Source organism: Anopheles maculipalpis, chromosome X (assembly GCF_943734695.1).
Source record: "Anopheles maculipalpis chromosome X, idAnoMacuDA_375_x, whole genome shotgun sequence".
NCBI classification, from domain to species: Eukaryota; Metazoa; Arthropoda; class Insecta; order Diptera; family Culicidae; genus Anopheles; species Anopheles maculipalpis.
In genome coordinates this window covers 359253-371722 of record NC_064870.1, presented here as the reverse complement: position 1 = coordinate 371722, position 12470 = coordinate 359253, and the positions used below count along the sequence as shown (strand labels likewise).

The window sequence follows — 12470 nt, the reverse complement described above, 5'->3', positions numbered from 1 at the left end:
CTTCTTTTGACGAGAAAGCGTTCAAATCCATACGGATGCATATAGTTAGTAGGTCCTCGGCTGTAGGTTCCAAGTGTGGCTATACAGTATATAGCTTTCTTTTACAGGCTAAGTACCACTTATACATCTCGGCACACCATTTTCCCTAAATCTAACTAATCCAATAACCATTTCGTGGGTATGTGGTAATAAAATGTGGGTCATGCCTGCAGACACCGAAAGTGTCACACCACTAGCTCTCTATTCTATTTGTTCAACTCGCCTACACTAACCTGTACTGCATGCAAACGAGAGGATTCTATCGCAAATTCGTCTAGAAGCAGCAACAGTTCACAAGAGCGTATGCTTGGTATAGTGCCGTTCCCTTTTGTCCTTGTTTTAATAAAAAAAAAAACGGACCACGCATTCCGCTCCTATCTTTGGTAAAACAAATGTATAATTTTAAATAACGGTGTTAATTTTTTTTTAAATACCCGAAAAGTGTTTGTAGTGTTAAATTAAAAAAATAGCATTTGCTATTTTTTTCATATATAATTAATTATGTCGGAACAATGCCTTATTGACAACACAGCTTGCGGTGACTAAATTATATAAATATAATGATAAGACATTTCCTCCTTATTTTTCGCCTCAACCCCGGTATACTCGGTTACCTTAATACTCAGGCATACTATCATTTGCTACTTGATTAAATGTTGTTGTTGTTTAATATTTAACGAGTTTTTGGACCTCCTGGGTCTTTTTCACCTCTCCTGATTAGATGGATTTGAAGCTGTACCCTTAAAGTATTGTTGCAATGGAGACAAGCATCGTTTTTCTGCCAAATCGAGTCAAAAAAGAAATCTTGGTTAATTTGTCGGATGTCCTTCAACTATTCAAGTCATCAGTGGACCCAGTCGATATTATTACAATAACCCAAAAAAACACACATTCCCTTACCCGTTATCCGTAAGGATAAGCAATGGAAGGATTCTGTATCCTGCATTTCCCTGCGCTTACCTGCAACGCGCCAAGCCTGCCGGCCGTTACGAATTCATATTTATTCCTCCTAAGGGTTGCCTGATGACAGCAATATGTGACAATAAACTTCATTTCAGGATGACCTCTCTTCCCCTTTTTTATGCTCTGTCTCCCACTTCTCAGGCTTGCTTCGAGTGAACCAGGGGGTTAATTTTGGCTTCTTCTCGAGTGAACTTCGGAACAAGCTGAGCGGATTTCATACATTTTCTCTCACGGATCACCAGGGGTGCAAAACGCGCGACTGCTGCCTTTTCTCGTTTGTGCGCTGTTAACGTGAGAGAACGAATCGACCTTCTGTCATCACTCAGGCAAACACACACACATACATGTTTGCACGACCGTCATGGTGCAGTACGAATGAATATTTCCCCTATCGTTGCCGCTCCGCAGGAGGAAAAGAGATGCAAGCAACACGTTGAGAACGCACGCAAGTTTTGTGGTACAGTTTTTTTCGGGAAGCCAGGAAAGCAAACGGCGACTGGTAGTTGAAAGCTTCAGTTCCATTTCTTCACTTCCGTCAGCGAGTCGCACATAGACAGTTTTCCGCCGAGTTGTGCAGTGTTTGGTATATAAACCAAAAAGGTAAAACAAACATTCTGAATCCCTAGTCACGAGCATCATGAATCTGTTTTGTTTTGTCGTTAAAATTTGTTCTCGGTTTTGTTAAATATTATTGCCGTATTTTTTTTTGGTCTCGCGCATCGAGGTGTCATATCGTGTGTCGCCCGACAGTAAGGGCTCTGGTGGTAGATTCGTGTGCGCGTGTATGTCACCGTGACAAAACGGCGCGATATAATGAATAGTAGCCCAAATGATTATATATAAAAATCGTGTCACGGTATCTTCCATCGGCAAATGCTTTCAGAGATAATTTTGATAGCATCATTCGACCGCGGGCAACGTACTTTCATTGTTTCATCGCACCATTTTCTTTTTTGCTTGCCATGGCTTGTGTGTGTTGCCCTTTGCAGCACAGAATCGAAGCGACGCCATCATGCCTCATGCTAATGGTATCTCTTTCCTTTTCTCTCGCCCTTCTTTCTAGCTCCAGCGATTTTGCGCGTGTATTCATTCTTGGGTTAGCCTTCTATAATTACGGAAAAAAACTTCTGCAACCAAAAATACAATGGTAAGTGTTTGATTTAATGCTTTTATTTCGCATATATTTCGCACCGAACCCCGTGGACCCACAAAAGCGCAAATGCATCGTCGATCAAACCCACTCAATCCACCTTAAATTCCCGGATCACTAAAACGTGGTATACACGAAGTGCAATTTTCCAACGAGTGCGTCCATCCTGCATGCAACAGATCAACATCAAATCCCAAGCATCGGGAGTTGTTGTGTAAGGAATTCCGAAAAAACGAGCGTAACCAAAGTTGTGCCTGCCGATTTGTGGTGTGAAAAATGTAAAATCGATACTGGAAGCATCCAACAGTTCGCAAGAACGTCGCGACAGTCGAAAGAAATGCGCGTTTATTACGACGAGTTGAAAGTTCCGAGGCGCCCTCCGATACGCGCTGATTAGGCGGCATAACCTCAAATTTTACAGCGCGCGGGAACGATTGCGCGTGCAATTCGCTTATCTTCTATGACATACATTTGTTGTACATGTTCGCTTATGCTTTTCCGGTCTATTTTCTTCCGCTGTTTCAGGCTGGCGGTAAAGCAGGCAAGGACTCGGGCAAGGCGAAAGCAAAGGCAGTGTCGCGCTCCGCAAGGGCTGGTTTGCAGGTTAGTACTTTTGGCGGGAGATGCCCTGTTCTTGGGACGCGCGCGTCCTTGTTATAACAGACGCGGCGGATTCCTCCCCAAATGTAACGTATGATACGCGCGCGTTGTCATTGAACGCGACGGTAGAAATCTTGTTCGCGCTAGCAGCGATGTGACTGATTTTCATCAATTAAATCTAATTTTTGGTTCTTTGTATAAAATTGCAGTTCCCAGTTGGACGTATCCATCGCCACCTGAAGAACCGAACGACAAGCCATGGACGCGTCGGTGCTACTGCTGCCGTATATTCGGCCGCTATTCTAGAATACCTTACAGCTGAGGTAAGAATGCCCTTCTCACTGAGTTAATATTGCGAATTTACCAGAGGCGAATAATTTTTCTTATTTAACATCATCCAGAGTATTTGGAAATTTTTTGTGGATGTCTGATTCAGAGCGTTGTTAAACCTCAAAGATTCTAAAAAATTGACCACGTCAACGAACCTTTATTCGGTCTCTTAGTGCTCTCAATATAGCGATTGATAAATCTTCAGTTATACCGGAGTCGGATTAATGTTATAAAAGATTTTTTTTGTTCGGAAAATTCGAGAGGCGACAGAGGAATGACTCCCGAAATCGACAGCGATTTCGATTTTTAATCCGAATATAAATTCCCAGTCGACTCAGGAGCAATCCGAAGTAACTTTCAGTTGCACTCTTAAGTTGGATCCGGATTATATACGTCAGAGTTGTAGTGGATTGATGAATCCACTCCCGAGTTCTTTAGTAAATAACAACTGAATTCCGCTTGGGCCGGTCCGGTGGTGCAGGCAACAGCGACGCCAGTATTCACGCGACAGAACCGGAGTTCAAATACCATGACGGTCTGTCTCCCCCTTTTAAGGACTGACTATCCTCAATACACGATATGGATAAGTCTTACCAATACGGCAAGGCCATTTCTCTACGAAGAAAAAAAACTAACTTTCGTTTAAAGATATTCATGCCTGCTCGATTCAAAACCGCCGGTAGGATGAATGTCTCATCATTCTACTGTTGGTTTTGCATGAAAGCAGGTGAGGATTTTCTAGGGAAAATGAGCTCATTTTAAAAATCAGCGTCGTCCCGAGGGTCGAATAAATCATTTAAAAAATATCCTTTTCCCCTTCTTTGAATCGCTATCTTGGAAAGTTGCCCCTAGTAACATGTCATCTGTGCCGTCACTTTCTCCTCTGGCAACAAGTTTAAACCACGGATCATTAATTGTTTCTTTTGTAGGTTCTAGAGTTGGCTGGTAACGCTTCCAAAGATCTCAAAGTAAAACGAATCACCCCAAGGCATCTCCAGCTGGCAATTCGAGGTGACGAAGAACTCGACAGTTTGATCAAAGCGACGATTGCCGGTGGCGGTGTTATTCCTCACATTCACAAATCGCTGATCGGCAAGAAGGGTGGACCCGAATAAGAAAGCTACTCAATTTACACATAAAGCCTCGGAACGCTCTATGTAACACTGTTAACATTTTGACGGCCGCTCGTTTGCATATTGTCAGTGCCGTCTGTCGTGCAAACGATCGTGAAAGTGTTAATAGTATTATTGTGCGCATCCATCTGTTTTTATTATCTTTAGTATTGCATATGAGGCGCAAAAGGAGCATTTCAAGATTTCAAGAGTTTTTCCTTCCACATTCTAAAATAGACGAACATGCGCGAGTTCAGCTTCACAAATGTTAGTTTTGCATGCCACTGTCTTGAGCGAAAATGAGTTAGAATTACATTAAACAAATAGTGTGAATACAAATATTTTGTATTATTATTATATTATATAAATATAATACAAAGTTACATGCAACCTTGACCGTATTCCACTGTGAATATAAACTATCCGGGAACATTATTGGAAAATTCCGATGGCCGATATGACCTTAGAGGTCGTAAAGCCAAGAAGAAGTAGAAGGATGCAACAACGCATAATGTTTAATAGGAACGAAACATGGCGTAAAAATACAACAAGAAAACAATCTGACGACCAGTGAAGGAAATACAATGTGTAAACACGCGGCCGTCACAGTTTTACCAGTACATAGAGCGTTCTGAGGATGCACTAGCGAAGCTTTTCGCGATCGAAGTGTAGGGGATGATTTCTGGTATTCTTTATATGAAGTTAGGTTTTTTGTGTCCCTCGAATGACACATGAATTAATTTTTTCGATCCACCACCAAACTCGAAAAAAATGGTAACAGATAACACGTACATAAATGAAACTGAAAATCAGCTATAGCCTCAAATTTATGGTGGAAGACTAGGACATGCACATGATTTCTTGCATAGTTTGGTATGTACAAAGGAGTAGAGTGAAGGAAAAGAAAACAAAAAATAGAAAAAAGGAACACGAATTGCTAGATTGGTTAGGGTTTCCCGTGGCTTTTAAACGCCCGTTAGGCTCTGGTATAAGAAGACTAGAAGAAAAAAGTTTTCTTGTAAATTAATACATATATCCTGTATGAACTATATTATCACTAGGCGACCCAATGCACGCCATTCGTCGTGTGCACTATTATTACAACATCATACCAAGCAGCCTCGCGTGGCTGAATGAAAATATAAGAAATAGAAAAGATGCTGTGTAAAACAGACCGCAACAGCTACTACGAACTAATTAAAATTTGCCCGTCGTAGGGATTATCACCCTACGATGGTTGTGTATCAGAATACTGGAAAATTGAGCATTTCGAAGACACAACATTAATTAGATGGCAAAAGCGCATCTAGACTCTTTTAAATCAATTTTACGAAGGAAAGAAGGGGTGGTGTGTGGGAATGTTTGGTCATGTCTGCTAGCACTCCACGGTTCAGCTGCGAGTGTGTGTGTGTGTGCGTGTGCGTGCGTGCGTGCGTGTGTCAGAGAGATTCCATAATTCCTAACTGCCGTAGTAGATCTCATCTCCCCCTAGGGACAGGAAAAGGCACTGGGAAAGCTTCACTTAACGGCAGTATACAAATTCGCTGATGAATGATTACACATTCGTTGTGCGTCAAGTTTTTTTTTAATATGATTCATACAAATACAAACATAAATAAAGTAATACCGAAACCGCTGGACAAAAAAGTTGACTAATAGTGTGTTTTACAACCACAATGAAGTTCCGACAGTGTTCATACGTATTTGTCAGCTGACGATTATTCGAACTGTTCACTGTGTTATTAAACACACTCCTTTTTTCTTTACACTAAAAATAAATACTGTAATGTAATAATAAAGCTCACAGCTTGGGTTTAGAATGGTACTGCATCCGAACCATGCATTAAAACTGCTAAACATAAGCTCACAATCGCAAGGAGATCGTTCAAAATTTGTCATTCGATTGTAGATCGATAGCTTTAACGGTAACATCTTATGTTTTCGTTTCAGCTCTTAATTATGGTATTCAAAATTCTTATTGCGAACGGCTTATTGGACCGTCCAATCGTTGAGTTTTGTGCGGTGCGTTGTTCCGAAAGACGTTCGTCAGTGCTGCGGCGCCCTGGAAAATGAAAATGATTGGAGCAACGAGTGGGTTTCTTTCCATCGAACACATGAAAGGTACGCTAGTATTATATGTGTATGTGTTAATAAATTAAAGACTACGTTTCTAATAGTGCGCACATATCAATAGAGTACAGCTATGTTCGCAAATCCCTCAACGATGATGATGATGAAGAGTGGAATGGGCTACCACACACGCGCCTATCACTCAGCTCAGTTTCCCGTTTCCATCAGTACCACAGTATTAATACGCTTCCCAATATCCCGACCCTTTTTTTACCCCATTCCTGAAATGTTCACACATCTATTCAGTGCTTTGGTTGGCGCCTTTCACCGCGCGCCGCTGCTCGAGCGCTTTCATGTATTGGATGATGTACTCGAGCTGGTTGATCAGCTCGCGGTAGATCGTCCAGTCGCGCAGCTTCCGTTCGCTTTCGTCCAGATACGAGTCGTTGATGTCGATCGAGTGGTCCTCTCGCAGCGTCTGGAACAAGAACTTTTTGTCGATCACCACCAACACCTCGAAGATTTCGCACAGCACCTGCTGCAGGCTTTGACGCACCTCCTCCCGGACCTGGTTCAGCAGCTCAATCTCGTACCGCTTATACTTTGCCTTGTTGTGCACGTTCTCCAGATCTTCCTTCATCTTTTCGATACCCTTCGCGAGCCTGATGTAGCGGCGGTACGAGTCCTTCAGCAGGCGGTAAAAATCACGCGTCGCTTCCTGGATCGACATGTACGAGATGCGCATATAGATCGTGTCCACAATGTCGTTGCGAAACTTCTTCGGTATACGCAGCAGGTCCTTATAGATCCACGGTTCGTCCCGACTTTCCCAGGTCGTGTGATGCCGATCCATCGGTACACCGAAGATGGTTTTAGTCTGGGTTTACAGATGGGGATACTTTGATCATGCACTGTAGCCGATAAGATGGTGTAGAAGGCATACTTACGTAGTTCCTGATTGACACCTCCATTGTGCCGAGCGATGTGTTGACCTGATCACGCATCTTCGAAAGGTCGATATTGATTGGAGTGTTGATCGTAATTTCGTACGGCGAAGGATAGCCACAGGGATTTAACCACATGCGTTGCTCCGGTGTTTGGGCTTGCTGGTGGTGGGGATGGTGTTGTTGGTGTTGCTGCTGCTGCTGCTCCTGCTTTGTGTCTATCGATTTTGAGTCCACCGACAGGACCGCCATACTGAGAAATACCGCCAGCAGGACCTCGTGCACAGCTGCGTTAAGGAATTAATCGTTAATTGAACTTGCTCAGGAAATTCTCACCCCAATAATGCCAAAAATTTGGAACAATGTACATCTAATAACAACGCAGGAATGTGTGTTTTCTTGTCCTGTGCGTCCGAGAATGAAGGGTGCCCCAGAAATTGTACTTAACGGCGTAATGAGCAATAGCTAATGGTGTAAATTACACACCTTCTGGTGCTTCTGCAAGCGCAGCGTCCAAGTGGACGATAATCGCGACAAGAATGAAGCTGATAGCTATCATTGGACGATAATTAATGACAGGTATGCTGGTACAGACACAGCCATCCGGATAATGAAGGGGAAACATAATCCCTCTGCAATACTAGCACACCGAGCGGGAGGTGACCTTTTGCTTGGTGGAAGATGTGGAAGGAAGGTGTATGTAATTTCTCTCGGTGTCACAATGAGAAATATGATGTTTGCTAAAGTGTACAGAGTAATAAGTGGTACGAACGCGCAATACACATCATGTGCTCGTTGGATGCCATTTTTAAATCGTCGTTCGACTGGGAATAAAGCTGTCTGTCGTATAGCCTTCATGAAAGTTGGTTTTTTCACTCAGTCTGCATGATTAAACGGCAGAATCGGAGTTCAAAACCCATCCGGGCCTTTCCCCCGTAGTGAGGACTGATTACTGCATGAATATTAACAAGTCTAGTAAGCCATTAGATGGCCGCCGTGACCTGTTGGGTCGTTAAATAAAAAGAAGAAGATTTAATTCCAAATATTCTCCAAAAAGAAAAGGAAATAATCAGTTTGTGCTTAGTAGATAATTCTTAGATAGCCAATGTCTCAAATGGAGACAAACCAGAAGTAAAATATTCGCGCGCTTTTCATTCACAGCCTTTTTCAACACACACTCAGAGCTTTTTCAAAAGCGCACGCTTTCCTTGCCTAATTTGCACAACGTTTTCCTACAATCTCTTTTACCCCTCTCCCCTATTGTGTGTATTCTCGTACTCGACGCATACAAAATATGCAAGTACCGAATTTGAACATCGTAACGTTCTTCTTTACAATGTCTATCCCCCCGTCCTGAGTGGCTGATTACCAGCGGGTTCGCAGTTTTGAAGATACTTACAAATCATACCGGGGCACAGCATTCTGCACCAATCCTTTCGCAGTGGTTCGCATTTACCACCGCCACCATTGCGGTATGTATGCAAATGTACATTTATATTGTCGTTTCGATGACGTACACGAACGACCACCAATCGTACTGGATTCGTAACAACATCCGGTCCAGCAACGGTGGAGTCGGGGGTGGTTGAGTTGGTGGCGGAACTGTTGCAAAATTCGATTCGCCGCATTTCTTCGGCTCCGTTGTTGTGGTTCGTTGTGGTGGTGGTATGTCGGTACTCTTGGCTGGGAGGCTGCTGTGTGGTTTCGTTCGGCCCACTTCCGGTCGGACAAGCGGACGGTTGCACCGATCGTCCGTCCTCTTCCGGCCCGTTGATCGCTTCCTCAGATCTGCGACGTGCTGCGATCGGCGTGCTCGGTGCACCCGACTTGCTGTTCCATGCTGCTGCTGGTGCGTGAGCGCTTGTTCCTTGGGAAGGGGATAGGTGGTTGTTGGTGTTGATGGGTTGTTTGGGGCGGATGTACGTTCTATCCTTTCTTCGTATGCTTCGCCGTCTGCCTTTAATAAGACAATTGATTGATCGCGAAAAATTAATCATGCGAACCCGGTGAATTTATATCATATTTTGCACGGCAAGTGCCCGTTACACAGATGCACACATTCATTACGTCGTACATTAATCCAAAAAAGAAGGATCAACTATTAGGATGTCTCACTCATTCAAACAATTAAAAAATTGCGCCGCAAACCGTGAGGACCCGAATGGTGAACAAATTTTGCAATCCATATTTATCTTGTCGCGTTGTATTGAACTTGTCGCGTCACAATCGATTAGAGTCCTTCAACCACCACACTGGCTCTAGTACAATATCCTCCCTAGCAACTTACCACTTAGCCACTGAACCATATACACACATTTACACACTTTACACGCGTGCTCCCAAAAGAGCTGTCCAATAAGTCCGGATATCGAAGTTGCGATGTCACCGGTGTCAGATACAAATCATAACTAAGGAAGTTTCGTCCGCTGTCGATCGCATAAAATACTCTACCCCGTTTGGCCGGTGTGCTTTGGCATTTCTTTTACCCCGCATCTGTTTTTTATACATCGTCGCCCTTTCTACCACTCTATCCACCTTTGCTGTTCGCCGACTTTGTTTCTCTACAGCCCCATTAAGCTCTCTCCCCCAGACTACATCCTCGCAATGAGGCGCGTGAGGATGAACTTCAGGTGGCGACAGCGGATGGAAGAGGAGGGGGGGGGGGTGATTGGAGTAATGGTTAAGACAACGGTGACAAACAAGGCGCGAACACATGCGCAACGCACAACCCGAAACGTGCGAAACGAACAACCCGAACACGTATCGAGAGTCACCAACGGACGTACTCTGGATTCTAGTGGATTCCGTTTATAACACATGTTTTGTCGCGTACGTCTGCCACCTTCGCACGCTGGCTTCCCATTCTTACGACTTTTTGCGTATAATTGTTTTCTGTTTGCTGTGTGCTATTGTTTCCTTGGAGTATTCTGGTGTGAGGTCTAGCTGGCGAAGTAAGTTTCGCGTAGTAGCCATGGCAGCATCCAGTAATGTTGTCAGTCATCCTACAATTGTTGCATCGTCTAATTAGTGTGAAAATATGGACTGAAAAGTTAGGAGAAAATATGGGAAAAGCACGGATCACTGCAAATAGCTAATCAGAAATTTAATAAACCTCTTCTACCGCATCTAGTCTCATTCACCCACTGGCGAAACGCGATCAATTCTAGTGAAACTTAAAGAATGATGATGGTTCAATGGCAATTGACCATTTGGATGGAACTAAAAAGATTAGTTTTTATTAAACGAGAGATACAAGCGTCGTCCAAAGTAGAAATCGCATAAGCCTCCGTAGAGCACCCCCACAGTTGTCTTCGAGTACAGAAATCCTGCACATAATGGATAATTCTCGATGCAAGATCCTTGTTCGCTTGTGATGAAGCCTAGTAGGCTTCATCACAAGCGCAGAAAAATTCGCCATTAAGTGGTCATCTGTCTACTATCGACTCACAACTCATTGACAGTGGACAGAAGAAGTGGAAGATGTTGCCCTCTCTCCAGCTCCAAGCATGAACAGCGCGCGTTAATTATGGCCCCGATGTATCCCATCGCTTCACCTGGGCGAAAGAAGGGATCACTCGAGTGTAAAAATAATTGACATGCTTTATCGGGCGCGCACGACAAGTTATGTGGCTAAATTGGGTTAAAGGGCAGCGCTTAAGATAATTCGTCATTAACGCACCTGACAAATATCTCATCATTAATTTCATGACGTTGTTTTATGAGAATAAAAAAGTACTCTAAAATCGCGGGCGTTATTCTTCTTCGCCCCATTGCTACATATTTTTGAACCGGTTGTCGTCGTTGTAACTATGTCCGAGGTTGATGAATTTATCGTTTGTTTTGCTCCATTGAAGATATCATTAGTGCTCGTCTTACGGCTTGAGCCCAGAGTTCTGGAGAAATGTTTTGCTCGTTGTGAAGGTATATTCGCGGTTACTACGCGTTGTGAAGGTATATAATGGTTACTGATTAAATTTGATAGAGAAGCGAATGTAGTTTTGGCAACTCAAAGGCTCGAAAAAAATTCTTTCCAAGTGGGACATAAACGAAACGGATGTAAAATTCCTAAAAAGGAATTAGCTTTTTTTCTTTTATTAATGGAAGGAATACGTATAAAAACTGGTCACTTAATGTTTGTCGCATGATTCAGGCGTCAACACAAAAGACAAGCTGTTGAAAATATTGTGGTAGAGCTGTTTAAACGAAGGTGCCCTCAAATCGGTGACTTTCTTTAAAATGAATCTAGCTAATCGTACGTATTGTAGGTGATCGCATAGCCTGCGTTTTAAGCACTCCACGATAGAATGCTGAACCAGATTGAGTGGTGTAACTTTTTTGAAACTCCGGACCAAAATTATTACTTTTTCTATTCCTATAATGTTTGGATTGAGATCACCTATTCCTCTGTGGCCAACCTGTTTTTTCTAGCACGAGGGGACGGCACGAAAATACAAATTAAGTATCCCATTTCTTTCGGATTTTTCTCTCCCTATAACAACTCAATATATAACAGAAAGTTACCAAAACACATTTTCCCACCACATTTCGGTTATTTTAAAAGGCACCTGTTTCTTTGACTCCTTGCTTAAGGTTTTTTTTTGCTCCCTAATACTGTCACCCAGCTCGAAAATCTGAATGTATCCTAACTCGTGGCTCGTATTGTCAGTCGAAAACATACACACCGAGTGTTTGGGGTTGTGCTGTGTAAAGATTTGCAAAAAGAGGGTTAAATTAAAAAAAACGTACACAAAATACTACTACAAAGCCTATGCAGCACCTAGAACGTATTGGATTTGAAGCGTTTCATTCACGTTAAGCATAATATATTCGAATTGGTTGGCAAGGTAAAAATACGCCAAGAAGAACTACCTATTTGTATTAAACCTTTTTTATCATATTCTCTCTCTTTCTCTCTCTATCTTTCTCTCTGTTTTCTTCTGTAGCTGCCGCATTTGTAAATCTGCTATACTGATGTCTAGGGTATCTATCTATCCAAAAATAAAAACTAAACTATCCTTTTCCCAGCACTAATCCCTAAAACATCCTCTTTTTCGCGAAAGTTGTACGCTATGTATAAAAATATAATTAATATTATTATAACTACGTTACTAACCATTGTGCGGTTGCGCGAAACTAAGATTTTCGTGGAAGACATCTTCGTAGAAATATGCCCGCTAATGCCGGGCCTTAGGGAAAGGCTCACAAACAAACAATATAAAAAAACATTTTGTCTCTCATTTAAGTAACAAAGTTACAAGATTT

General features: G+C 42.7%; 4 protein-coding genes across 4 annotated transcripts in view; 2 read left to right on the top strand and 2 right to left on the bottom strand.

The window, feature by feature from the left end:
• The window catches only part of LOC126556714 (protein GPR107), a 381205-nt gene extending 370205 nt beyond the window's left edge, over positions 1 to 11000 (bottom strand). Inside the window, exon 1 of the mRNA XM_050212170.1 lies at positions 10997 to 11000. The gene's annotated coding sequence lies outside the window, so the exon portion shown is untranslated. The remainder of the gene's footprint in view (positions 1 to 10996) is intronic.
• The window catches only part of LOC126557930 (UNC93-like protein MFSD11), a 240393-nt gene that overhangs the window by 202921 nt on the left and 25002 nt on the right, over positions 1 to 12470 (top strand). The gene's annotated exons all lie outside the window — the stretch shown is intronic.
• Positions 2633 to 4197, top strand: LOC126567176 (histone H2A.V). The gene is made up of 3 exons (XM_050223442.1): positions 2633 to 2755; positions 2962 to 3075; positions 4012 to 4197. Exons 1-3 carry the CDS (start codon positions 2633 to 2635, stop codon positions 4195 to 4197), a joined length of 423 nt encoding a protein of 140 aa, XP_050079399.1.
• LOC126566765 (uncharacterized) lies at positions 6563 to 12363 on the bottom strand. Its single transcript, XM_050223336.1, has 5 exons — positions 12322 to 12363; positions 11821 to 11908; positions 8608 to 9075; positions 7212 to 7495; positions 6563 to 7141 (listed from the first exon to the last, which is right to left on the bottom strand). The coding sequence occupies exons 1-5, from the start codon at positions 12361 to 12363 to the stop codon at positions 6563 to 6565; spliced, it is 1461 nt and encodes a 486-aa protein (XP_050079293.1).